At 40.1% G+C, this 27848-nt stretch overlaps 3 protein-coding genes across 10 annotated transcripts in view; 2 read left to right on the top strand and 1 right to left on the bottom strand.

The window, feature by feature from the left end:
• The window catches only part of trim62.1 (tripartite motif containing 62, tandem duplicate 1), a 35528-nt gene extending 32708 nt beyond the window's left edge, over positions 1-2820 (top strand). For 2 of the 5 annotated variants that reach the window (XM_085159637.1, XM_085159638.1), the window contains exon 6: positions 14-2820. In XM_085159637.1, coding sequence (XP_085015763.1) covers positions 14-564 — 551 coding nt within the window. In that variant the 3' untranslated portion in view covers positions 565-2820. The remainder of the gene's footprint in view (positions 1-13) is intronic. The other 3 variants (XR_014874110.1, XR_014874109.1, XR_014874108.1) reach the window with 3 other exon arrangements.
• A 6537-nt stretch (positions 2821-9357) lies between these two features.
• LOC146518352 (uncharacterized) overlaps positions 9358-27848 on the bottom strand; it is a 19219-nt gene continuing 728 nt past the window's right edge. For 2 of the 3 annotated variants that reach the window (XM_085159644.1, XM_085159645.1), the window contains 2 exons: positions 14630-14779; positions 9358-12601 (listed from right to left, as the gene is read on the bottom strand). In XM_085159644.1, coding sequence (XP_085015770.1) covers positions 11508-12601; positions 14630-14779 — 1244 coding nt within the window. In that variant the 3' untranslated portion in view covers positions 9358-11507. Of the gene's footprint in view, positions 12602-14629; positions 14780-15256; positions 16478-27848 lie in introns of those variants that run through there. The other variant, XM_085159646.1, reaches the window with a different exon arrangement.
• The window catches only part of znf362a (zinc finger protein 362a), a 12416-nt gene continuing 10212 nt past the window's right edge, over positions 25645-27848 (top strand). For both annotated transcript variants that reach the window (XM_085159641.1, XM_085159639.1), the window contains exon 1: positions 25645-25834. The gene's annotated coding sequence lies outside the window, so the exon portion shown is untranslated. The remainder of the gene's footprint in view (positions 25835-27848) is intronic.

Genomic DNA, 27848 nt, shown 5'->3' with positions numbered 1-27848 from the left:
TTTCTTTCTTCAGTGCCAGCAGCTTTGACCCTCGACCCCATCACAGCCCACCAAAGACTGATTCTCTCAGACGACTGCACCATCGTGGCCTACGGGAATCTCCATCCACAGCCTCTGCAGGACTCCCCTCGGCGCTTTGATGTCGAGGTGTCCGTTCTGGGTGCAGAGGGCTTTTCGTCTGGCGTTCATTACTGGGAGGTGATGGTGTCAGAGAAGACGCAGTGGATGATCGGCGTGGCCAGTGAGACAGTCAGTCGCAAAGGCAGCATCCAGATCCAGCCGAGCCGCGGCTTCTACTGCATCGTTATGCACGACGGGAACCAGTACAGCGCCTGCACTGAGCCCTGGACCCGTCTCAATGTCAAGAGCAAGCTGGAGAAGGTGGGGGTGTTCCTGGACTACCCCAAAGGCCTCCTCATCTTCTACAACGCAGACGACATGTCTTGGCTCTACACCTACCGAGAGAAATTCCCCCCCAAGGTCTTCCCCTATTTCAGCCCTGGCCAGAGTCACGCTAATGGCAAGAATGTGCAGCCACTGCGAATCAACACTGTACGCCTTTAAGAGCTGCTCGCCTCTGTGATCGCAGTTGTCCTGACAGATGAATCTGTTATTGATGAATTCACGTGTTTCAAAAGATGTTTAAGAAATCACTTTCAAAATGTTAAATAGGGTGTTTGAAATACTTATTTCCTTCAGTTCGGTGTTGGAATTGTGCTCGATGTTGCTCTTAAAACTAAAAACTTCATTTTTGTTTTTTCCTTCTTCTTCTTCTCTTTTTGACTTGAAGTGACTGTACAGGTACAACCTGCTGTTGAGCCTCATTCTGCATCTTTCATGAAAAAGATGGCATTAAATGGAGACAGTGGGGACCCCTGGGCTTATTTTGAGGTCTGTGGCAGCAGAAGTTATCCTCAGTTTTAAAGTAACTGTCTAAGGCCCGCCTTGCACACTCCCAGGGGGCTCTGCTCTCTGTATCAAGCTTCAGGCTTTTCAGACTTGACGTCCCTTTCTCTTTCTCTTTCCCTCCCTCTCCCTTTCCAAACAAGTGGACAGTGGATACCGGTCACTTGTCTTCTCTGCGCTGTACAGTTGGCTTAGCTTTGTCTGTGGAATGTGATTGACAGCACTTGGCGCCTATTTTGGCTTTTGGGTGGACAGCGATCTGCTCGTCAAGTCTGCTGGCACTTTTTTTTAAACTTGTCTCTGAGACCATGGTAGTTCCTTCTACATCCATGTGTCTGTACAGGTTTTATCATTGTGTGGAAAGCTCCAGTTCTGTGTGCACCAGCACCTAAATGAATGATTATAGAAGTACATAGGCCGCTGAGGTGATGAGGTTGTGCAGACATATGCTGCTCATTGGTGGAAATGAATGTGTGTGTGTGTGTGTGTGTGTGTGTGTGTGTGTGTGTGTGTGTGTGTGTGTGTGTGTGAGAAGTATCAGTAGTTTAAAAAAAAACAACAAATCTCATCATGCTGGATCATGTTTAAGTTACACAACGCCTGACGTTTGATCATTTGTCTTGATGTCAAAAACATTTGTAAATCATACTGAACTGAGCAGAGACAAATGCATAAATTCTCAGATGTGAAAATCTGACCATTATAGATCAGTTCTGAGACCAATTGTTCGCTTTGTTATTCTAAATCCTATCATTTGTGTAAACTGTACATTTTAGGAACTTTTAATTATCAAATAAAAGGTGATGGATGGATGAACGCGAGCAGTAATATGATATTTCCTGTCACTTGCATTCCCAAAGCTGCTGCTGCTGCCGCCGCCGCCGTCGCTGTGATTAGAATCACTGAGAAGTCCTCAGAGGCTCACTTGTGTTTTTGACACGTGCCTCAAGTGCTCTTGTTTATCATTAGTTAAACACAAGTCGAGCAGAATCTGCTCTAAGAGGCTCTTGTCCCTCGGCCAGTTCCGGCACACTGAGAGACGCGTGAGGCGCTCGGAGGGGATGGTCACGGGTGTGTTTGTGCAGCCTGCTGCAGCTATAATTTTAAATCCAGCTTTGGTTGTGGTTGATAAACACCCATCTGGCCATCCAGGCATACCCACGGAGCGGCCAAAATGTTTATTGCAAAATACCCTGCTATCAAGCAGAGCTTAATAGATTTTTCTTCTGCGGGAAATCTACAAATGAACAAAAAAAGGATCAGTTTGACCTTCCATTGCCTCTGTACACATTTGCATATGTATGTGTGTCCTCTTGTTTTGTCCATGTAAAAGAAAAATTGGGGCAGTGCCCCTGTTTTTGTAGGATGTGATTGCAGTATGTGCAGTATGACGCAAACTAGGGTCAAATTTTGTGACTCTGCAGATGATTCTGTGCGCTTGTCTTAGCTTGCACAGATCTGCAGGGGCCTGCGAGTTATTCACCAGTTATCTGATGTGGCTGAGTAACACCTGACACACCTCAAATACCCAACAAAAATGCCCCCAGATAACACGGTGGGTTATTTTTCTCTCTTCGATCTGTTATTAGGGAAAACATCCTTGGAGTAACCCCCCAGTTAAAACAAAACTTGACCCCAGTTTGTTGCAGACCCTTGTGCTGTCTGCTTCATTAAGACTTTATATTAAATATTAAGAAGGAGATTATTGTGAGGTGATGTTACTGGTGACGGTGATGCGAATGGTTAAAATGACGATAGTATCTATGACACTTTTAATGATAATTATGATGATTGTGTCTTTTGATGAGGGGCCCCCTTGCGCACCCATCATTGTGTGAATATATTCTAGTGAGCTTTTGCCACTGGAGGTTTGTGGGAAATGTTTTAATGTACAATAAATGACTGTGAAAAATCCCACTGTCTTATTAACTTTGTTTTGATGGTGCATCAGCAGCGACTCCACAGAGCAGTCCGGTTCATTTTTCTCATAATACCAATTTGGAAAACTGAATCCTGCTCATCTGCACATGTCAGTGTGCCACAGAACAGAGTGTTTAATAGAGAACTTACATAGCAACTGCAGCTCAAGAAATCAGTGGATCAGAGAATTGATCCCCGGCTTCTCCAGTCCGCAAAACATAGTGTCCTTGGAAAAGATGCTCTAAGAAGCTGCTGTAAATACTTCTTAAGAAGCGAAGGAGTGGGTGAATGTATGTTGTAGTTTAAAGCACATTAAATGATCAGTAAGTCTAAAAAAGTAATACATAAATGGACTCTATTTATCTTTTGAGTGCCAGCATGTCATCACGCATGACTAGTTTTCATTTTGGAGGAGAGGTCATCAATCTTAAATCTACTTCTTAACTTTATTATTTATTCTTTTCTTTCCTTTTTTCCCCTTCTCACATTTTCTAGAAAAATACAGCACAGCTTTATCTCAGGGTGTAAAATCAAAACATTTAGTCTTCACCCAAACCCAGCCTTAGTGCTCTTTTTGTGCAGCACCACCTGGCGTTTAACTTCACCTTTTATTTGTGCTGTTTCCTTTGGACATTGAAGGGTAGCGGTCATCTATTCCTCCATCTGTGACGATCTGTCACATTTTTGTTAAACCATCATCATAATGAACACCATGTGGCAGCTGAAACCAAAACCCCTAAAATGAAACATCTGGTAGGCAGATGAGTCCTGCTTTAAATGTCTGAGCTTGTCAATACCTGCTCCAGATCAGAGAGAGTTTTCATGCCACACATTTTATTGGGCTGTGCCAAACTCGCAGCTCTGCTAAGGTATCCAGCAGGGATGTGGGAGGCTGTGCACTCTTTTTCATTACTGTTCCCTATTTTGGCTGAGACTGAGGCTCGGGCGTGTGACATGATGAATAAAAAAAGATGTCTGCTGGAGTTCAGTGTTCCCTCACTGTGGGTGAGCCACCGTTTTCAATGCATCCTGTGCGTCTGCCATCTGTGATGCATCTGAATGAAGCTCAGTGAAACGGCAAAGAAGAAACTGTCGTGCGGCCCCTTTATTTAATTTTTTTAATCTCGACAAAAACGATTAACGTCTGAGTCACGTTCTGTGTTTAAAAACGCCAGGAAGAAAAAAAAATGTTATTTGTGTTTCTGACTTTGTGCCTTAGTTCTTTCTTCTTTCACACTCAAAAGCAATTGAGCGTTGTTTCATGAACAAACAGTGCAGTTTGAAGCAGTGCCATTGATTCAGAGCAGACCCTCAGGACAAGAGGCTTCATATTCTCAGCTTTGACTCTGCGTACTTTTCTCAGCTCGCTCCTGTGATTAAAGACATTTTTATCTGAGGAGAAGGTGTCCAACCCGTAATAGACATTTTCCCCAGAGGGGAAAGTGTCCATTAAAAAGTCACTGAGCTCTCCTTTGAGAGACGCGTATCTGATTCCAGTCTGATGTGGCCCTCCTGAGGCGGGAGTGTAGGGTTTTTAATCTTCTAAGTGATGGGGAAAGCAGAAATAGAGGCTCACTTTTGTCATCATTTTTTTTCCCCTCCTGCTGAAGAACAAGAGCTTCAGCCGTAATGCTGGTGGCACGAACAGATCCATCATCCATGTTATTATGCAGTTTATGTTCAAGGATTATGCACTGTATTAGATTAAATGGGACTTGAGGATCATGACTGTGCCACCGGATTTTACACCATCTCACTGCTGAAGGGATTAGTCCGACATCTATTTTGTTAATTGATTGAACACTGAGGTCATTTATCAAGCCAGAATGCCAAACATTGTCTGCTTCCTGTTTCTCCCATGTGTGGACTTCTTTTTCTCTCGTATAGGGGTGTGATTTTCCATTAGTTATGCATTTTTGGACACAATTCTCCATTACTGGCTTCTCTTCGATGGCTCAATGTTGAATTGATACAAAGTCGTGAATAATTAGCCTCTATTATATCTTAAAGACCTCATAGTACATTATTATTCTAACAGAGCACTTCGCTCTCAGACTGCTCGCTTACTTTTGATTCCTTGAATTTCTAAAAGTAAAAGGCGGGATCCAGCTCCCAGTTTGGATTCAAGAGATAAGACACCTTCTCTGCTTTTAAGAGTAGGCTTAAAACCTTCCTTATAGAGCTGGATCAGATGGCTGTCCCTCCCTGAGCCTGCTTTTGGGGATATTTTCCTGTTAAAAGGGAGTTTTTCCTTCCCACCATGACCAAGTGCTTGCTCATAGGGGGTTGTTTAATTGTAGGGGTTTTCTTCAGTACCATGAGCCATCTGTTGTTGTCATTTGGAGCTTCATAAAGGAACAGATGAACTTTAGATAGAGTTTTGTATCCCCCTTTTGGTTGATAAACACACTCCAGGGCTCATTAAAGAAATGAAAAAATCTTGCCTTCATCCTGTCTCAGAAATTAAGAACAGAAAAGAAAAAAAAGTTATGTGTAGGTGAAGCAGAGGATTACTCATCTAGCTGGGAGAAGATAAATCACTTGTGGGTGTCTTGTTAAGGTAATAAAATGTTACGCCATTAGGAAGAAAATTATCTCAAATCTTGTATAAAAATACAGTCTGTTGTTCTTTCCTCCCTCCTCACAGATCACAGTTCCAGCACTGAATAGTAAGAACTTCAGAAATGAGGAAATTTGAAGCAACTTTTCCCTTAAAATGTCATCATCTACTTATATAAAATAAAAAAATCCTCCCTCTCGCTTTCACACACATTCACACACTCTCCACTGCACTCCTCAAACTTTAGTCCACAGCGGACACACAGAGAAATTGACCTTCTTGTATAATCTTGCATGAGTCAGTGTATTTGTCAGCACAAGTCTCTGCACCGTAAAAGAAGCAGTACGAAGGTGTTTAGCTCAATCAGAGAGGAGACAGCCTAATTCACCTTCATCCTGTTTCCTGAGTCCCCCTCATGCCTCTCCTGTTACATGCTGAAGCACTGAACACAGAGACGTCCAGGCTTGTTGTTGTAGCAGAGTGCCCTCTGGTGTTGGCACGTTTCCCTAAGTTTTGGCTGCTACATCATGTCAGTATTTTGTTTTTTTTATCTGAATTGTTCATCATTAAAAGAACAACACAGACATTTTTATGCAAATAGTTGAAGTAGAAACCTGAAGCAGTAGTAAAAGGGGAAAAAATCGTTTCCATGTCTCCTCTAGAGAAGTCAGAAGATAAAGCAGAAGATAAACTATAGTTTGGTCCCTAAGTTTTTGGATAGTGACACAGATTTTTTTTTTTTTGTTTGTTTGTTTTAATTTTGTCCTATGCACACCACCGCAGTGGATTTTAAATCAAAGAATCAGTATGTGAAGCACAGGCTTCCAGCTTTAATTCAAGGTATTTGACAAAAGTAAAGCATTAATTGTTCAGGAATTATAGTCTTTTTTTAATTGTATTTTTATAAATAGTCCCCCATTTTCTCAAAATGTTCAGAATTAATTGAACAAACTAGCAGAATTTTAATTGTTTTTATTACATGAATGAAAATCCTTTGCAGTTAATGATGTTCTGATGAAGGTGCTGCTTGTTTGTGAGTCTCTCTGCCTCCAGTTTTGCATTTATTGAAAAAACCTACACTGCTGGATTGTGATCTGACTTGGCCATTCAAGAATATGCCCAACTTCTTTACTTTTCTTTAGCAGTATGCTTTGGGTCATTATTCATTAGCACTGCAAAGCACTCGGCATTAGCCTGAATCTGTAGACTTCAGATGTAATGTTGTGACTGCTGCTATACATCATCATCATCATCAAATAAACGCTAGTAGCCTGGTTCCCTGCAGCCATGCATGCCGATGCCACAACGCTATGTCGATCATGTTTGACAGATCTCTGGCTTCAGATGAGCCGTTTCCCTCCTCCATCTATTTCTTTTCTCATCATTCTGGTACACGTTTATCTTAGTTTCATTGCTCTGAAGAACAGAACCATGCAGGTTCCTGCAGATATTTTCTGTCAAAGTCTAATCTACAGGGTGGGCTATTTATATAGATACACCGTAATAAAATGGGAATGGTTGGTGATATTAAAGTCTTGTTTGTGGCACATTAGTATATGGGAGGGGGCAAACTCCTCAACATGGGTGGTGACCATTTAGAAGTCGGCCATCTTGGATACAACTTTTTTTTTTTCCATAGGAAGAGGGTCATGTGACACATCATACTTATTGGTAATGTCACAAGAAAAACAATGGCGTGCTTGGTTTCAACGTAACTTTATTCTTTCATGAGTTCTTTACAAGTTTCTCTTTGTTCACAGCCATTGACATGTCGAAGAGGTTAACACGTGAAGAGTGGATCGAAATTGTGTTGATATCTGGTGAACGCAGTAACCGGGTCATTGCAGCAGATTTCAAAGCAAGACATCCTACAAGTTGACCCATCTGTGATAAGTTTGATGTGTCACATGGCCCTCTTCTTATTGAAAACACAAAAGTTGTATCCAAGATGGCCGACTTCTAAATGGCCACCATGGTCACCACCCATCTTGAGGAGTTTGCCCCCTCACATATACTAATGTGCCACAAGCAGGACTTTAATATCACCAACCATTCCCATGTTATTACAGTGTATCCATATAAATGGCCCACCCTGTAATCTGTCCTCCTTGTTCTTGAGTGTAACCAGTGGTTTGCACCTTGTTGTAAACCGTCTATATTTCCATACATTAAGGTGTCTCTTGATTGTAGATCTAAAAAAAAATGATACACCTTGACTTGGATGATATGAAGGTGTTCTTCTTAAAGACGGAAATAATTCTGTCATCAACCACTTTAGCAGTCTACTGTGGTCTTTCAGATCTTTTGATATTGCTGAGCTGGCCGGTGCATTCCTTCTTTTCAGGAATGTGATTGAGGATTTGGCAACTCTTAAAGTTTTTCCACATATTTTTCAGCCAGAAAATGTCATTCTTCACTTTTCACTGACAAGATCAACACTTGGATTTAACTTCAGCTCATTTATCTGCTTCATTTGTCATGAACATGAAACGGCCTGTCAGTTAATTATCCAATTATTTCTGAGCCACTGAAAATGTCTGTAACACCTAAACAGTTGATGGAAAACTTTTGCTCACTCACTTGAATTAAAGCTTAAATCTGCACTTAAATCACATGATGATTGTTTGATTTAAATAGTCTGTAGTCGTGTACAAAGGCAAAAAAAAAAAGGCCTCACTGTCCACAAACGTATGGACTGAACTGTAGATGTCTCAATAAAGCGCAGAGACAAGAGAAGACAAACAAAATTGGAGTAAATTAAGATTAATTTGAAAGTTATTCCTCTAAAACTTTCATTTGAATTTTTTTTTAATCACTTAAACTCCAAAACTAACTAAAAAGAGCATGCCAGAACAATTTGAGACCTATTGGTCTAAAGCGGCTCTACCATTTGCAAAACTGGTCCTAAGTTGTTTTGGGTTTCCTTTTTTTTTTTTTTTTTTTAAAGGTTTGAGAAATGTGCTGTCTCATGTGTCTGGACAGTAAAACCCGATAACCTTTTCTGAGCAGGATACATGCCTGTTAAATATGAAGATATTGCCAGAGGACTAAGTCAGTTTTGTTTCTAAAGCAGAGGTGTCAAGTGTACAGCCTGCAGGCCAGAACCAGCAGGGGGTGGGGGGTGGTGGGGGGGGGGGGCATGAACATGAACGAGTTTGACACCACTGATATAAAAGAAACAAAAACCTATCATCAGTTATCTCTAAACCTCACTAATCACACCTTACATTTTGTTTGTTTAGCCAATGCATACAAAAGAAGATTCTTCTGTAGAATCACAGACTTTAAGAGCCAGGTTTTAGTTCTTGCAGAGACTTGTTGCCAGACAACCAGATGAAAGTCAAACAAGTCACCAACAACAGAAACAGGCAACACGGGAACAACTTCAGCTGTTAATCAGAGAGATTTAGTGGGGCTGAATGGTACTTCTTTGGTACTTTTTGAAAGAGCAAAGGTACTTATTCCAGTCTGTGCAAAGTTAATGTTCAACTTAAAGGACAAAAAGTGGAAATAATTTCTGTGCCTGTTTTTAAGTAAAAGCACAAATTTAAACAGAATAAAATTTGATTACTTTTAAAATTCCTGCATTGAAAATGTAGTCAGTAAAAATATATAAAGTAAAAGCATTTACTATAAAAAGAGGTTTTATTACTCATAAATAAGTATTACAAGAAGACATTGGACATTTTATTAGAAACACCTTACTACTACAGGGTTCAATGCTTTTGAAATGTTTAATTGAACAAGGTGGTGGAAACATTCCTCGGAGGTTTTGGTCCGTATTGATATCATAGCATCACACAGGTGCTGCGGATTTGCTTTCAGCACATCCATGATGTGAACTCATTGTCACGTTCAACAAAGCAGTTTGAGATGATTTGAGATTGTGACATGACGCTTTATCCCGCTTGAAGCAGCCATCAGAAGATGGGTACAGAAATTCTTTTGTCCATGAAACCATAAAGCTGCACTTTCTTTTTGCCTCATAGTCTGATTTGTCATAACTTTTCCGTTTTGTGGTAAGCTTTTCTTTGGCTGTCACTTCTTCACCCTGACCTGTCTTATTTGGCTCAGCAGAACTAAAATATTATCCTGCTGCTTTGACACACGCACTCACTTAATGCTCAGCGATTCTTTGCGCGATCAACCTCTCACATATTTAAGCTTGCTGCGAGAGATTTCACTTGTCATGTTTGCATAGTAAGCTAATGATTGATAAGACGATGTCAGAGGAATTGGTGCGCAAATTATCATCACTCACCAATCAGTGCTGTCGCTCTCTATACACAGTTCACGCGATTGCAAAGTGAAAGCAAAGAACAAGCGCAAATTCAAACGCGATTTCAATATGTCACATTGACAGTGGCTCACCGATGCCAATGACATAATTACCCAGCTACATTTCTGAAAGAATGCAAAAGCATTGACATAGATTTTTCCTTCCTACGATAGGCCGACGGGCAGGGCAGAGAGATTTTGGTAGCCCGACTGGAAAAATCGCTAGCGATTTTGCGAGCCCTGTATCTGATTGAGGAATCACTCATCTTTGGAAAAGAGAGTTTATTACAGAGAAATGGCTCTTTCCAAAATAAAAGCTATACTATACGCTTCTTCTGGGCTATATTCTCAGCAGCATATTAAACATATCAGGTCCCCATAAGGAGAATCGTGTGCTAACGGCTGTCTAAATGACTCGGGTAAAGTTTGTAGCATGCCTGCTTGTTGTTTTTCTCTGCTTCCACTTGTCTTTGCACTAGGATGATGTCAGCATAAATGTGCAGTCATATTCGTTGTGTTCCCACTAGTGCTGTCAGCGTAAATCTCATTGAAATGACGTTAACGCCACAACACGGCAAATCTCCGTTAACGAGCTACCGCGGATCGCCCCGTGCGTGGGGCTGGACGGCCAACACGTGAGCTAACTGCGCTAACACACTAGTTCCCACCCATGTAATTGAGCATTGCGTGGCACATCCAACATACTGTTTTACTTTAGTCCATGACACGCTTACCTTCAGGGTCATACTTCACATGAAAACCAAAATAGTTCCAAACGCCAGATCTGAATGAGGGTGGGGGAGGTTCAATTTGCCATGTTGCAAGGAGAGCTTAACTTCTGTCTGGCTAGCTTGCGCTGTGCTCAGTGAATCTGCGTTCGACTACTCCGCCTAGGCTGCACTGTCGAGCGCAGATCCACTGAGCGCTCAACACAGACAGCACATATGCGTACCGAACCGAAAGCACTGTATGAACGGTTCAATATCGATACGAGTATCGTTGCACCCCTAATATATATATATATATATATATATATTTATTAAAAGTACTTTCTGCAAAACAGGTTTTTATTGCTATTAACTATGTATACAGTTTCACATTATATATTATATTGCAGTCAGCTGTGATGTTGAAGATGAATAAAAATACCCTTCAGTGTTTTTCTCTTCTGTAGCAGCTAACAGGTCACAGAAAGCAGAAACATGGCAAAGAAACAGAAATCACAGATTTAATGCTTTACGCTGCTTTCATAAAGTGATCATTTGTTCTATTTCAATGCGCAGTTGTGATTGTTAACTTCAGAATAACTTGAATAATAAGTATTCAAGTTCACATACTTCAGCTTCAGTTGAATCCTTTGGAACAAACCGACAAAGAAAACCAAAAGAATTCCCGGTGTGCCCTGCAGTCACTCAGCATTTATTTATATGCAGCTTTAAACAGGCATTATGTGATGGAGCATCAGCAGACTCATATTAATTCATCCTGTTCATAACTTTCAAAACAGTGTTTGCGCCTGTATTAGTCTTATTTATACTGGAGTGGCTTGTTTTGTAACCCACTGTGTAATGACAAATAGTGGCAGATCCCAAAGCTCTGAATAGTAAGGAGAGGCCTTCCAGCCATCTGTTCCAGTCGAGGTTTTTAGTGTCTTTCTACCAAGCACGCCTCAACAGCTATCAGCAGTTTCCACATATTACTCCTCACATGTGAATAGCTGCACGCAAATGTGCATTTGTGCTCTATTCAAGCCAGTGTTAACAGCCAAGCCAGCTGTAATCTGATGACTGTGTTGCAAACGGCGACCAATCAGGTTCCACTTTCTCTCCCCATTTGTTTGGCGTTAAATGAGTGTTTCATCACCAGAGGTAGACGTGTCTCTTGTGTTTGCCGCTATGTTTGATGAAAGTACAGATTTGATACACAGCTCCAGCAGAGTCTCAATAGTCCTGACGAGAACAACATTCACGCTTAGGTTGAGAGGCAGCGCAAATATGGAGAGCACACATACCAACCCTATCATTACATTCACCCCGAGGCTGGGAAAACCCCACTGTCGCCACCCACACCAGCTCCTGCACTGTGAGTCCACGTTTTCCTCTGTGATAAATGCCACAGATACATCTCTCCTTGCCATTTCTTGCTCCTGTCTTTCCTTCTTTCCAGACAAATGCATTGGGGAAATAAGGACAAAGTCTCCATGGTTGCATGTCAACATCTGCCAGCTGTTCCAGGCTGTATGAACAGTACAGCTGCTCTCTGTTTTCTCTGGGTCAACATGCTGTGCTGGCTCAGACACCAACATCACTGGTTTTACAGGCTTGAGGGGTGCAGACGACTCTGGAATGAGTTCTTGGCAGTGACAGTCGCCTTTATTGAAGACTCTGAACATCAGCGAATGGCCTTGGCGTCTCCTTTGAAGGCCTGTGCTGCTCGTGGTCAGCAGGAGCAGAAGGAGGAAGAAGCCCATGGACCAGCAGAGATTTATGCCGCTAGGAATGGGGCTGAAGAGGCTGGGCAGACATCTGACAAGGGAACTATTTGTGTGGAGACAGGCAGCAGCCCACACTTCCTCCAGCTTCCATTGCCCCCTGACATTGAGGGCGACAATGACCCACACTGACAGGCAGCAGAGGTAGCCGACAACATGAGACCGTATGTCTTCATCTGAGCCGCTGCTGTCTTCCTCTTCCTCCTCTTTCCCATCACAACACTGTCCATCAGAGCCTGCTGTCCGCCTCGCTGTCCTGAGAGGGACGACAACACAGGGCCACAGGAGTCTGATCACAGTCTCCACAGCGATCAGAGGTGCGGTCAGCAGCAGCACCGCTCCATAGGTTTGGCTGAGAAAGAGCAGGAAGCGCAGGGCAATAAAATCCCCTGATGGAGTCAAGTCAGTCAGCCAAGAGTCAAAGATGCAAAGGCAACTCAGAAAAGCTGCAGAAACACAAAACACAAAGAAAAAGGGTCAGAGTCAGTGAGTTAGATGACTGGATGAGACCAGGTAATTGGATATCAGAAAGAAGAGAAAGGGTTGGTTTAATAAAGTAACTTAAAATAAATATTCTGCCATTTTATTAAAGACAAAGCTCTGAAAAACACTTCATCCTAATATAGGTGTAAGGTAACTCAGCCCGCAAATAATTTTTTATCCTAACATCCTCCATACAAACACAGTTTGACCGATTGAAGTATGAATAACTCGGGTAACTGCGTAGGAGTTCATGTGTCTTGCCTCCTAAACCACTGCCCTAGCCAAAACCAAAAGGAGTGGTGAAATTTACATAAGGTCTGTTTCATTTATCTTTATTTTAGCAAACAATAGCATTTGCATCTCCTATCATTTGCATCTCCTATCATGTAAATAAAAAGGCGTCTGGCAGCGAGTGGAACTTGAATCTGTCATTTGTTTTCTTGTTCTATCAGAAAATTGTGAAAATGTTCATCCGAAGTTCCAAAAGTAAAGTAACAACAACAACCCAAACTCAAAGATTACAATAATTATTTAATCTGTAGCTCTCAGATAAAGATACAAGTTCATTTCCTTTTCCATTTTACCTACTGTGAACATGAAAAACACTTTTATATCTTTTTTAAATTCATACTTCTTTATTCTTCTCAAGTTTGTTTGGTAGATATTGCTGCTTTTATGTCTATTCACCTTATGAAATATAAACATTTATTATAGATGAGGTTATTATAGATTAGGTTAAACAGGTTCCCAATTAATTTACCAGGCATTTTAGTTCTTAAAGCTGATTAGACTGACTCAGGTTGGAGTTGTGAAACCACTGCTTGTATTTACCTGAGATCTCTTTGTACTAAAAAGAATGAGTTGTAACATGTCTCTGTTAAGAAACACCAGCTGCATTTCTTAATAGGTACAGTTTCTTTTCCCCATGTTTAATAAAAGCAAATTATAGGCAATAAAAGTACATTCCTAAAGTCATCACCTGTCAGAGTTTAGACCTCTTGCAGAAGGATATAAGGCAGGTTTTCAGATTTGATTGGACCATGGATTTTGAAATATTTTTGAAATATGGGAAAACACAGTATTTATGATGTGCTGTTAATCTATGAATTGAGACCCCGCTGAAACATTTAGGAGCATATATACTCATTGACTTTGTCAAGTGTTACATGACTTTAAGATTTAAAAAGTTCAACAGTAAACAAACGTATTGAAAGTAAGTTTAAAGCAAACCTTTTCTCTTTCGTTTCATTTTTTCTGATGTAGAAAAACAGTAGCTTCTCGTGGCTCCTGCTGACTCCAGCTAGCATGTTATGCCCTCCCTACGCTTCAAAATGCTCCTTCAGTCCTCACACTCTAACAGTTTAATCAGAAACCTCACAGAAATGTTTTCCTTCATTGACAGAGGCACACATCCACAGTCCGCAGATTCAACAGCAAATGCTGCTGAAGCCTGAACATTAATCACATCCTCAGCCAGCAGATCCCCGGCAGAGCAGCTGCAGCTGTGATCAAAGCCTGTGGCCACATACTGCCACATCTCAGCCATTGGCAATAAATAAAATGTGTGACGTTTCACAGTATCTCCTTTCTGTTGTGTCTGCAGTGCATTTATTACAGAGCGTGTACTGGATCAACAAATTCACTATTTCTGTAAGGCCATCGAGGCATCATTATTCTATTTGATTCATTATTTGCTGCACCTATAGCCACGCCCAGCAGTGATGTCACAGGCCTCGGGTAACGCCTGCAAATCACCATTGCAGGGTGAGTGCTTAAGCCACTGGAGGTCAGTAAAACCAAGATTCTGCTGTGAGGTAAGGTTAATCTTAAAAAATAAAAAAATAAAATTATTTGGAAACTTGAACATACAGGTTGTTGGAAACACCTTCTGATATTTTAAACTAATTCAAGTGACTCAGTTTGTATAAGAGGGCTGTGGGGGAACTGGAAACACTGGTTAGAATCCTGCAGTGTCCTAATCAAGCCCTCACCTGTGACCAGGAAGTCTGTGAAGACGAGGAGGCAGCAGCAGCAGAAACTGACAGCACTGTAGGAGTCGGCCAATGAGGGGAGGAAGAGTAGACTGCAGGCCAGTTTACATACACACAACACAGCCGCGCCTTCCAACACACCATCCATGGCTGAAAAAAAAACAGGGTTAACATATTAAAATGGCTTCTTGTCTCAGGGTGGAAGAATTCAGGGATGACAAATGTTTTAACGGCATGCTTCACAATCAATATTTAGTTGTTTACATTAACACTGAACCCTGGAACTGAAGGCTGTTTGCAAATGACCGAAAAGAAAATTCTAGGAATAGGTTCATGTCATGTAGGGTAAATAGCAATACTATTTACATTTTTTCCAAAATGATGTCTTCCAAAGGCAAGATAAGAAATAAATAGTAATAAATGCAGTTCACATTCAGTAATGTGAACAGGTGCAAATGTACAGTAAACTTTGCTGTGACCTGACTGCCAGCATGTCCACTTCCTGGCAATGAAACTGGTTTAACCTGTGTAAACACTCCCGCCACCTCTACCACACGGCTACAGGTGGAAATCTACACTACAAGCACCAGATAGTATCAATCTACCACAAAGTTCATTCGTTCTTACCTGTGCACACAGGAGCCTACAGAGCCACATGTCAATATGAGCTTCAAATGCTTCATCCGCTTTCTTCGCCTCCCCTTTTGCTCCACCCTCAAAGGGGATAATGACCCTCCTCCTTCCTCCCCTTTGCCTCCCCCACCCCTCTCTGTGATCCCTGCACCTGGACAGTGGAGGTGAGAGAACTGCGAGGGTGTGGCGTTGTTTGTGCTGACGAGAAAACCTGTCGAACGAGTACGGAACCAGCAGGGTGTGATGCAAAGTGGGTGTATGTTTGCTTGTAAGGAAAACATTTCTGTGTCCTGAGCCTGTACATACTGCACTTTTGCTAGTTCAAAGGGTACTTTAAATGCATACATGCTGCATGCAGTCTTATAAAGCTGGATTAAACTCCAGATCACTGAAAATAGAAATACAATTTGTTATTTATTAGCTTCTCAATGCTATATTTTAATCACTTGATCCTATTTAGGCATCGCAAGTGATTAGTTATTATACTGGTTTCCAGTAATGCTCTGTTTGTAGAGACAGAATGGTCCTATGTATCCAATAGATAGACCCTGCATACCACATTATTTATCTATAAGATACTTGTGGTGAAAACTGCCTGATTACTTCTGCTCTTTTATATTGAGAAATGAAGTGTAAATAAAGTGCATCTTCATAGGATTTTATGCCCTACGCTTAGCTTTTAAAGCACTTCAAGAGTAATAAATTAAAACACAGCACAGTTATCTTTAATTATATAGAAAGCAACTCACTGAAGCAGGCAGTGTGTTGATAATTTCTCATCAGCTACTGCATCTTTATCTTTAAAACCAAAGAGGTCATTTTATAAACAAGCCTAAACGTTCTTGACAGGAATCCCTAACACAGCAACGTCACTGTGATATCCTTAGCAAAAACAGAACATTTACTGTTCAGAAGGTCATCCTGTGCTCAGATGTTCATCTTGTCTTTAAAAGTGCTGCACCACCAAAAAGATTTGTGCAACTTTGTTCTGAGCAGATAAGCTTCAAATGCTCAGGTTGAGGGTGGATTTTTCCCCACAGAAGCTGTGCTTTTGCATGATCCTCCGCAAATCCTTCGCATTTCAGCCCATTAAGGAACAGAGCAAGCTCCCAGACAGTTGAAAACATGTGCAGACTAATTTTTTATCTCCAGTCAATCAGTCAAATGGCAGCTACTCTATGCATTTAAACCGACTGAAGAATGGGGATGAAAGATTTGGTTAACTTTGAACGTGCTGGGTTTGAATTTAACCCTTAATCAGATGAGGACTCAATATATATAAATATATATATATATATATATATATATATATATATATATATATATAAGGAACAAAAGGAAAATAATCTTGTGATGTCCTCCAAGGGCAGTCTAGGCTTGAAATTTTGACGTTCATTTTAGTGGCTGCCTGAAAAGCCAATCATGTATTTTCTACCACTTATCCTGGTTTGTGTTTTGGTGGGCAGCAGTCTGAGCAGAGAAGCCCCAAGTTCCCTCACTATGGCTATCTCTATCAGCTCATCAGGTGGGAACCTAAGTCATTTTCAAGTCAGCTGAAAGATGTAATATCTTTAGCGAGTCCTGGGTTTCCCCCGTGGCCATTCTGCTAGTAGGAAATACCCGTAACACCTCACCTATGAGGCGTCCAGCAGTCACCTGACTAGGATGCCTCCTGGTTACCACCTGAACTGGCTGCTTTTGATCCGGAGGAGCAATGGCTTTATTCAGAGTCCCTCTGAAAGATTGAGCTTTTCCTTCTATCTCTAAGTGAGAGCCCAGATATCCTGAAAAACACAGTGAAGGAACCATCTAAACTTACAAAAGTGTTCCTAAAAACTGAGCCTATTCATGAGAGGCCCCAACACTGATTTCTATGACATAATAGTGTCATGATGTGTGTGTGTCAGAGGACCCCAAATGCAGACTTAAACTCAGGCAGACAGAACTAAAACTTCAACCATAGTAGGAAATGGTCCAAAGAAAAAATAAATCCAGGAAACAAATACAAAACATGTTAGAAACATCTCGGGGTGGAGTAACAAATACACTGACAAACGATAAGTAGAAAACTGGCTACTTAAATGCACGTGGCTCCCCACGGGAAGTGAATATAGCTGGGGAACAACACAGGTGCAAACAATCAGGGAAACAAGAGGAAGTGAAAGTGAACACAAGACAGACAGGACAGATAACTATAAAGAAGCTAAAGCAGAAAGTGAAATGTGATAAATAAACAGTGAAGCACAGACACAAAGAACTGAGTCGAGAGGATGGATCGAAACTCTGAAACAATTAGGAACTGAGAATGAGACTAAAAAGGAAAATATATGAATAACAATATAAACAAAACTATAAGCATGAACTAGAGTTGGATGTCTCGAGACCGGTCTTGGTCTCGAACCACTTTTACGTGGTCTTGGTCTCGACGGACTTTTGTCTTGGTCTTGTCTTGGTCTCGACTGACTTTGGTCTCGGTCTTGGTCTCAGTCTTGGGGGGGGGGGGGGGGCTTACTGGCCTTAAGCCCAGGTCATTTTTTCAGAAGCATGGGGTCTTTTGGAGTGTAATTTGTTAGTTAGATGCCTGACTGACAACTGTATAAAACAAAACAACACACAAAGCACAGAGCCCACCGTCGTAAATTCCCCCTAATTTTGGTATGATCCGAGCTCCGGCACTAGGCGACTGAGCTCAGCACCCATGTGAGCGAGGGGGGAGAAGATGCTACCTGCGAGTTTGCTGCAGACAGAGGAGAGCTTAAGTTTGACCAGGTACCAAAGCAAATCATTCGTACTCTATAACAGTGGCGGAGCGGGGGGGTGGCTTACTGGGCTTAAGCCCGGGTTGTTTTTTCAGAAGCCCGGGGTCTTTTGGAGTGTAATTTTTTCATAGTTAGATGCCTGGCTGACAACTGTATAAAACAAAAACTACACACAATATTCGAAGCACATAGTGCACACTGTGGGAATTTACGACTGTGCGTAAATCCCCCATAATATTGGTATGATCCGAGCTCAGACACTAAGCGGGGCGGGGCAGCTGCTGCCTGCGAGTGCGCTGTTAAGAAGTGCAGCCAGGCAGACAGAGGAGAACGGAAGTTTGAGCAGGTACCAAAGCAAATCATTCGTACTGTACAAATAATGTAAACATGACGGTGTATCACGAAAGATTGATGTCAAACTGATCACTTGTCCCATATTACGTTACTTGCTCTTCAAGTGAATCAACAAATGGCGACATGAAAAGCCGAACAACAACAATGCTGTTTCTTTAGAGAGTCTTAGCTTACATGTGTGTTTATTTCATATTTTCAGTTGTTACCCTCCACGGCTAAATAAATCGGTTTCAGTAATTTACTGATATACAAGAATGGACATAAGGGGCTTCTTTCAAAGAAAAAACTCTGGTAGTATTTTATATATTATGCTTTGTATGTTGTTCAGTATATTTCTATGCAAAACAAGAGGAATTTCAATACACATCAGTATATTCACAGTTGAAACCAGATATTTACATACACTTTATGGAAAACACAAGAACTTTTTTTTTACTGTACAACATCAATTTAGAGTAAACTTGTTTTGTTTTGGTTAAATAAATATTGAAATATCTTTTGAATTAGTTAAATGTCAGAATAAAGAGAGACAGAGCTGTCTATTTTTTTTTTTATCACTTTCATCAAATTTAGGAGTACATATACACTAAGTTTATTGTTAATTAATAAGAAAACTCCAGACGTTTCCATTCTGAGCTGAAGAAGCTTCTGATAGGTTCGTAGAGTCCATGTGAGTAAATTGGTGGCACACCTGTGGATGCATATAAGGCAAAACACAGAGCCTGTTTCTTTAACATGGGAAAATCAAGAGATGTCAACCAAAACTCCTGGAAAATAATTGTGGAGCTCCATAAATGTGGCTCAATTTTATATACAATTTGGTGCCATTTGCAATTAAGAAATACAGATAGTTTCTCTCTTTACTCTTAAAGTTAACAACTATGTTTTTATGTTTTTAGATTTATCAATCTAAAAAAATAAACATTTAGTCTGATTTGATGTTACAATTAAAAAAGTGTTTTTATCTGAAGAGTATGTAAATATCTGCTTTCAACTGTATATTTGATAATTGTCAGCACAAAGAGGGAGAGAGAGGAACAAAGAGGGAGAGAGAGAATGAGGACAGCACAGAGATGGAACAAGAGCAGGTGAGACACATATGTTAGTCAAATGGTTGTTTACCAAAAGTATCACCGTATCATAGGTACTCATGTTTCTCGTACCTAGTGTTTCTTTTTAGGTTTGTTATTTTTCAAATTCTATATTTATTAAGTTATGCAGGCTTGTTTGCACAACAAGGCTAAATAATTATATAAACTTTTCTCAATCTAAATGGTGTTCTTTGGTAGAATTAAAAAATAAGTATAGTGCAGGTCTATGATGATTTTTAGTGCTACTATCATCTAGTTCTGATTCTTGTTCTGTCTTGGTTAAGTCATCAGTAGTCCTGATTTTGAACTGTTGTAGTCCTGTTTTAATTCCGGATCGGTTCTTGGTCTGGTTGAATTGGGGTTTAGTCCCTGTAAGGTGTCCTGCATATGTGATATATTTTTTTTCCTATATGAAGTCATTCTTTTTTGAACAAAACTCAAAACAGAGCCTATTAATCTTTCAGTCATTTCTACACGCGCGCCCCCCCCCCCCAAAAAAAAAAAAAAAAAAAATCCCACATGCATACTACCCTTTAGGGCTAAGCCCCGGGTGTTTCAAATGTCTGGCTCCGTCTCTGCTGTATAAATAATGTAAATATGACGGTGTATCACAAAAGATTGATATCAAACTGATCACTTGTTTGCGTTAATTGCTCTTCGAGTGAATCAACAAATGGATAAATAAAAAGCCAAACAACAATGCTGATTTTTTTTAGAGAGTCTTAGCTTACATTTCATATTTTCAGTTGTTACCCTCCACGGCTAAACAAACTCTCTAAATCGGTTTCAGTTGTGCACTGATGAACACAACGATGGACATAAGGAGCTTCTTTCAAAGAAAAAACTCAGGTAGATGTTATTTTATATATTATGCTTTGTATATTATTCAGTGTATTTCTATGCAAAACAAGAGGAATTTCAATACACAGCAGTATATTCACAGTTGAAACCAGATGTTTAAATACACTTTAGGGAGAAAACATAAAAAACTTTTTTTTTTTACTGTTAAACATCAATTTAGAGTAAACTTGTTTTGTTTTAGATAAATAAATGTTGAAATATCTTTTGAATTAGTCAAATGTCAGAATAAAAAGAGGGAGCTGTCTATTTTAATCACTTTCATCAAATTTAGGAGTACATATACATTAAGTTTATTGCGTCTTTAATTAATAAGACAACTCCAGAGGATTCCATTCTGAGCTTAAGAAGCTTCTGATAGGTTAGTAGAGTCCATGTGAGTAAATTGGTGGCACACCTGTGGATGCATATAAGGCAAAACACAGAGCCTGTTTCTTTGAAATGGGAAAAATCAAGAGATGTCAACCAAAACACCAGGAAAAGAATTGTGGAGCTCCATAAGTGTGGCTCAATTTTGAATACAATTTGGTGCCATTTGCAATTAAGAAATACAGATAGTTTCTCTCTTAACTCTTAAAGTTAACAAATATGTTTTTTTATAATTATCAATCTAAAAAAATAAACATTTAGTCTGATTTGATGTTACAATTAAAAAAGTGTTTGTTTTTATCTGAAGAGTTTGTAAATATCTGGTTTGATGGCGTTGGTGTTTGGCTTGATTGTCAGCACAAAGAGGGAGAGAGAGGAACAGAGAGGGAGATGGAGAATGAGGACAGAACAGAGATCAAACAAGATCAGGTGAGACACACATGTTAGTCAAAGGGTTGTTTGCCAAAACTCATCAGAACATGTATCTAGTACCTAGTGTGACTTTTTAGATACCATTTGTTACTTTTCAAATTCTAGAAAGTTATGCAAGCTTGTTTGCACAACAAGGCTAAATAATTATATAAACTTTTCTGAATCTAAATAGTGTACTTTGGTAGAATTAAAACTAGTTTAAGGTGTCCTGCATATGTGCTTTTTTTTTCCTATATGAAGTCATTCTTTTTTGAACAAAACTCAAAACAGAGCCTAATAATCTTTCAGTCATTTCTAGCCTCACTTAATTTCCTTTTGTTGCTCAGCACTCACACAGTGGCTCAGCTATGCTCCAATCCCTCCATATTGTGGCCAATCACATGCGAGGATATAGGATAATATCATTATGTGAAAAATAGAGAGGGGTTTAGAGACACGACAGTCAAGTGGAGAGTGCGTCTGTCCTCTCAGTGAGTGAGTGAGATAGTAGACAGCGGTGAGGAGGGCTGTGCAAAAGCAAAAACGCTTAAATATGCCTGACACCTGTAAACGTAGCTTCATCTGGCTGCAGTTTAAAAACTTTTTTGCTTCGGTTTTGGTCTTGGTCTTGTGTTGATTTGGTCTCGGTCTTGGTCTCGTCTCAACTTGGTCTTGGTCTTGTCTTGGTCTTGATACCCTCTGGTCTTGGTCTTGTCTTGGTCTCGGATTAGGCGGTCTTGACTACAAGTCTAGCATGAACTAAGGAAGGAAGAATTTGTAGAATCAGTCTGAAGAGGTTTATCCCAACTTGCAAAGTGAAGAGATGTGTTTCTTCTTTTCCCTGATAAAATTAAACATCATACATAATATACACTGTAAATGTGCAAGACTTGTTTTTTTAACCTGACTCTGCATCCTGACCTGATGTAAGACTGGCTTCAACTGCAGTGAAATATCTCATTGGGTTTCTTTGCCTTAATAACTCATTAACCTTTCTTATGTAACTTTACTATTAGGAATCATCACCAGTCACTTTTTCCTCACAATTCTTAAAATCTGTGGATTTCCAGAGGTTTGGAAAAGTTGCTGCAGCACTCCATTTACAGTCCACTTCAATAAACCTAGAGTTAACAAGATGATTTAACAACTGCAATAAAGTTTCTTTGTTTTTTGTGTGAAGCACCTTGAGGCGACTTTTGTTGTGATTTGGCGCTATATAAATAAAATTGAATTGAATTGAATTACACTACGCAGCTCAGTGTTATATCCTGTTTGACTTTGTCTCCAGGGTATAGAAAATATATTTTATTATTTTTAAACTGTGACTTTTTTGTGACTAGAACAGTGAAAAAAAACAGACAACCTCCCTGATGCAACCCCAAAGGTGTTTGTGTATGTGTGTGTGTGTGTGTGTGTGCGCGCGCTTATCATTTATTTGTTAAAGAGTACTCCCAAAAACTTTGATCATACAGGAGAAAAGAACGCTGGCGTCACAATTAGCTAGCTGTTAGACTGGGGTATTAAATATGATTTTAAATAGATGATAAAATACAAATGCATTTTCGACATCTTATGTAACCATAATGATGACATTTGCAAATTGAATTATTTCCCATAATAAATCAGCAACTCATTTCCAAACTTTTTGCTTAATTTAAATCAAAACAGGGTGAAAGGAACACTTTAGTTTGCATCTGACTAGGTGAGAGAATCCTTGGTGCCTCCCAGAAGGCCAGGAGGAGGTGGAAGGGGGAAAGCGGTGGCATGGGCACCTCTGCTTTGGCTGCAGCCACCATGAAAAACAGCTGGATGTGTTAGTTAAGATAAATTTGTATGTATGTTGAAATTTAACTTTGAGGCAACAAATAAAAAAGGAAAAATGTGGCCATTACCTATGTTATAGTGTTATTCCTTGGCAAATATGAGCTGACCACATTTACTTTCAGCCCAAGTAAGAGCCACATATGTGTAGTCAGAGATCTGCCAATTAAATCAGAGCCCACTGCTCTCTATGTGCACCTGCTTTGTATTTAGAGGCATTTGAATGCATTTTGTTTTCTCTGTCTGACTCATTTCAAAGATGGAAGAGGTGAAGTCCCACTGAGATATGCATTTTACATAGATTTGAATGTTTGTGTCTGTGAGCGCTTGCGCTTATGCTAACAGCAAATATAGCTGCAGCATGTTAGTAAATGACACATTAAAGAAAATCATTCATTAAGGCTGCTTGTTGGCAGGTTAAAAACCCCAATAATGCAACAGTCCTGGACTAAATCATCTGATCTTATTAAGGCTTCGTTGTATGTTGCTGGATATTATTAGATTAACACCAAATATTCAGCCTACTTTTACAAGCAAAGACAAAAAGCTTGAAGCATCAAGTGCAGCTCAGCGCGTCAAACAAACATGGACCCCTACAGTCAACAGAAAAGGTAAGAAGCACACTCAGCTGTGTAAACAGTCTTATCAGAAAGTAAAGAACGACCGCCGGTGTGATATTGGCACCTTAAAACAGTTTACAGCAATTAAATCACGAGGATGTGTGCTTTCAAACAATGTTTGTCAAATCTAATCCATAAATGGGCCATGCTGTTTAAAAATGTTGGGATTGTCCCTTGAAATTCTTTTTTTAGAGAGATTTTTGTGTCAAAGCCAAGCTTACAATTCAGCATTTTATAGCATAAAGTATATGTTACACCTGCAGTAAAACATCACACGGAAGCACAGGCTTCAATCTAAGCGCTTTAACTGTTATAAGCAGGTATCAAAGTTGGTTTGCTCCACCCTGCCACAGGACTAAAGCTAACACTGATGGCTGTGACATTGTGCAGCGTGACAGGCTGGAAAAAAAGTTAAAGCAACACGGACAAATTTCTGTATGCGGCAAAAGATAAATCACTAAAAAAAATATTCACATTCATGTACAAATACAGTTCAAAAATTTAATTTTACAAAAAAGAAAGAAAGAAAGCACTCTGTGGCTCTCACATCTGATCAAACAGACACTTCACACAAGGAACAAAATCCAAGAAAAAGTGCTAACTACTACTATATGTGGTGCAAATGTAGCCATGCAGTATGTCATCACCAAGGGGGGAAAAAAACAAAACAAAATAAAAAACAGACCAGCAGTAATTCTTCATTAGACTCTTCCAAACCTCCATCTGTCCACATACATCCTCCTAGTCACTCAGGCCACCAAACCTGTCTCACAGGTACATCATAGACCATTGGAGGTTCTTATCTACATCCTATATTATTACTTCCTCAAGTATCCTAGCAACCAAATGGATTAAAAATGACCCACCTTACTAAAACATCACATTAACACATTGTTTTGATCAAAATCCAAACTCACCACCTTTGAACTTGTCTCCTTCAAACTCATTTCTGCCCAGTGACAAAGAAACAGTACAGTGTTTTGCACTTCACAGGATGGACCATGAACGCTATAAAAAAAACACAAATCCTATTCTTATTTAAACAAAACCTTTGATTGTAAAAACTGACAGCCCCATTTTCAGTTAAAAGGGATGCATGTCTGCTGCTAAAAACATAAAAGTCTGAGATTACGTCAATACATGCTAGTATTACCTCAAAGAAGAGTGAGAGGGCATGTAAAAACCTAAAAACATTAAATAATTAAATTACAATTTTTAGAAGATTCACTTCGTACTAATGAGCCCCTTTCTTCAATCACTAAAAGAACCACACTGACATCTTGATGCATTCTCAATCATCCAGGTGAATAAATCTCCAAAAGTTGATTCTGTTCATCTGGACGCAGCGTTTTCAGTTTTCCCACTGAAAACACTACGTCCAGATGAACAGAATCAACTTTTGGAGAACCACACTGACAGTTTTATACTGCCTCAATCGTCCCCTTAAATAATGGATTGTTAGATACAATAAACCACCACAGGCATTACCTCCAGTAATAAATGACCAGTGGTAGTTTAGAGATGTCCCATTCCCTAATGTAAAGGGACTATGCTAAATATCTCCTGTTTTCATCATTGAGGCAGACCCTTCACCATCAGCTGAAGCCCTCTCTGTGGCAGCAGTGCCATCTCCTGCTGAGCTAAGCACAGAGCATATTAGCAGCCTGTCATGCTGCTGCTGCTGAGAGGATTACACTTCATATGTGTGCATGACCATCATGATCTCCTACACACGGGCGCCAGCTTTTTACAGACCGTGTAACAGATTACACCTGCATAGGGCAAATCCCACTGTTAGGCTGCGCACTTGTTACCCCACCTCTCTCTCTCTCTCTCTCTGATGGAGGAAAAAAAACGAACAAAAGCAAAAATAAAAAAACCTCAGCTGGACTTTTTATGTTTTATTATTTGTGTGCACACCTGTTCTCAGCGATGACACAAGAAAGCGACACCCTTTCATATGCAAATATGTAATATAACATTAAATAAAATAAAATAAGATAAAATGTATTACTGCCAAAACAATCAGTGCACAGATAAATGTGAACTTTTCCAATGTGTATCTAACGCTACAGCGCAAATGCGCACAACATCTGCGAGGAAACCAGAAGCCAGAAAATGGGTTAAAAAATCTGTTTGAGCGCAGTGTTTTTACATTGAACAATTCCTCGCCTGCAGCACCCAGAAGTGAACAGCAGGCGACCCGGAAGATTTGAAGTCCGACTGAGAGCGAGCAGAAAGAAGACTCTAATCCTTTTTAAAAAATTGTTTCCTTGCTCGCTGGTTCAGGTATGTTGGCCACTCGATGCAATTTCTCTGCCTCTTTTTGCTTTTTTTTACCCTCCTTACCCCCTCTCTCTCTCGCTCACACACACACGCAGCTGCTCCGTGTCGCTTCGTCACCGTTTCTATTTAAGTCATGCAAAAGTTGGAATTACAAAAAAGCGCATTTGCAGCGCATTAATGGCGAATAATCACTTCGTTTTTCGGCCGCAGCGCCACTTAAAGCTTCCACGGCGCGTCAGGATTATCATCGACGTTTGGATTTATGGCTCAGCAGCTGCAGAGCATTCAGCAAAGGCATGATGATTGTTGTAGGAAGTGTCAGGGCTTTTTTTTTTCCTCCTCCCCGAGCCGGGCTATTCAAACCTGCAAATCAAAGTAAACAATCATTCGTACGCTTAATGCAAACATGCCGCTAGCAGATGCGTCGCAGCAGCGTTTAATCACATCCGGAGAATTATCTGCTTATAATATTCGGATCTGCAGAATATGGCGTCCAGTGCTTATAAAAATAACACTGGGCTGCCATTTTTGTTTTCCTTTTGTCTGAAATTTTTTAATAAACTGTCTGAGAATGTGGGAGAGGCGGCGGACAGGCCGGGGAGAGCGGAGGATCGTGTCTCTCCGGAGGGAACGGCTCGTGTTTAAAGCTGCTCGGGTTAAGATTTGCACAGCGGATCCCTTTTTTGTTTTTAACGGAGGGTTGAATCAGCAGAGCGGGTACAGAAATGGGGAAAGTTAACGCCAACTTTTGTTTCAGGGAAAGTTGGATTTCAATTTTTAGAGGCAATCTCGAAGTCTGATCTATTTTTAAAGCTGAAATATTGAGGATTAAAGAGGATGTTCAGGATTTAAAATGTGCTGCCAGCAGACCAAGACTGACTAACCAACTGTGTGATCGTTAGACTCTAAAAATGTGCAGATATATTAGTCTACTTATTCAATAACAGTTCATGCAAAATTAACAGCGTGAAGCATGTTTACCGTGATTGTTTTTGAAGCCTTCATAAAGTTTTAAAAGTCGAAGGAAAATGTTATTTAACCCAATTATTTATGCTACAAAAGACAGCTTCATGATTTCTATTTTCTGGGTGTGTATTCACACCCCTTTCTCTTATTAATATTGCTAATCTATTAATAAATAGTCATAATAACCACAAAGTATCAAGGTATAAATATTAACGAACCCAAAATAGGGAACTTTAATCTGCCATGTCTGCAGCTGTAAACATGAACATGTTTAAGACTCGTACATTTCAGAAGGTGACAGGTCAGACCTTGTCATGGTAAAAGCCTAAAGCTGCCACATTAGCCTAGAAGAGTGATGTGTCCAAGTGCATCATATGATTTAATTAATTCATCACCTGCAGGAGTTTATTTCTTCTGAATAAAACCAGTAACATTTTAAAAGTGTCACAGTAACCTCAGAGTTTTAAACAGCATTATTAAGTGACATTTTATTGCCTGATTTGAACTTGAACACCTGGATTACCTTTTCTTTTGTAGCAAGAGTAACCATAGACTGGAAATAATTACACCTTTAACTTGCCATACTCAAGGTCAGATGCAGTACTACAAAAAATGAAACTAATCTGGCCAAAATTGGCACAATCAATCCTTAAGTGAGCAAAGCAATGCAGTCCTGACTGTATAGGATGTAAAAATTAACCTGCTGATTGACTGCTGACGACTTGAGCATTTTGCTGCTGTTGCATGCGTTTTCAGTGTGTCAGGATGTCGCGTCTGAAAGTGACACAAAGCTGTCCGCTGCCAGACGGACTGCTAAACTGTGCCTGCTGCCTTAAGACAGAAATGGTCCGGGAACTGAAACGTATCCCCGCTGGCATCATTAGAGAAATATTTTGTGGGGTGCACTGTACGCTCGTACCCCTGAACATATCAGTTTTGTTTCTCTTGGCTCACTCATGTGGACTCTGTTCTGCCTCTGCTAAGCCAAACAGACTTAGGAATGGGGATGTGTGCCAAAGCATGCAATGCGAAATGTTTTAAAAAGAACTTC

Source organism: Neolamprologus multifasciatus, chromosome 5 (assembly GCF_963576455.1).
Source record: "Neolamprologus multifasciatus chromosome 5, fNeoMul1.2, whole genome shotgun sequence".
Taxonomy (NCBI): Eukaryota; Metazoa; Chordata; class Actinopteri; order Cichliformes; family Cichlidae; genus Neolamprologus; species Neolamprologus multifasciatus.
This window is presented reverse-complemented; position numbering and strand designations above follow the sequence as displayed.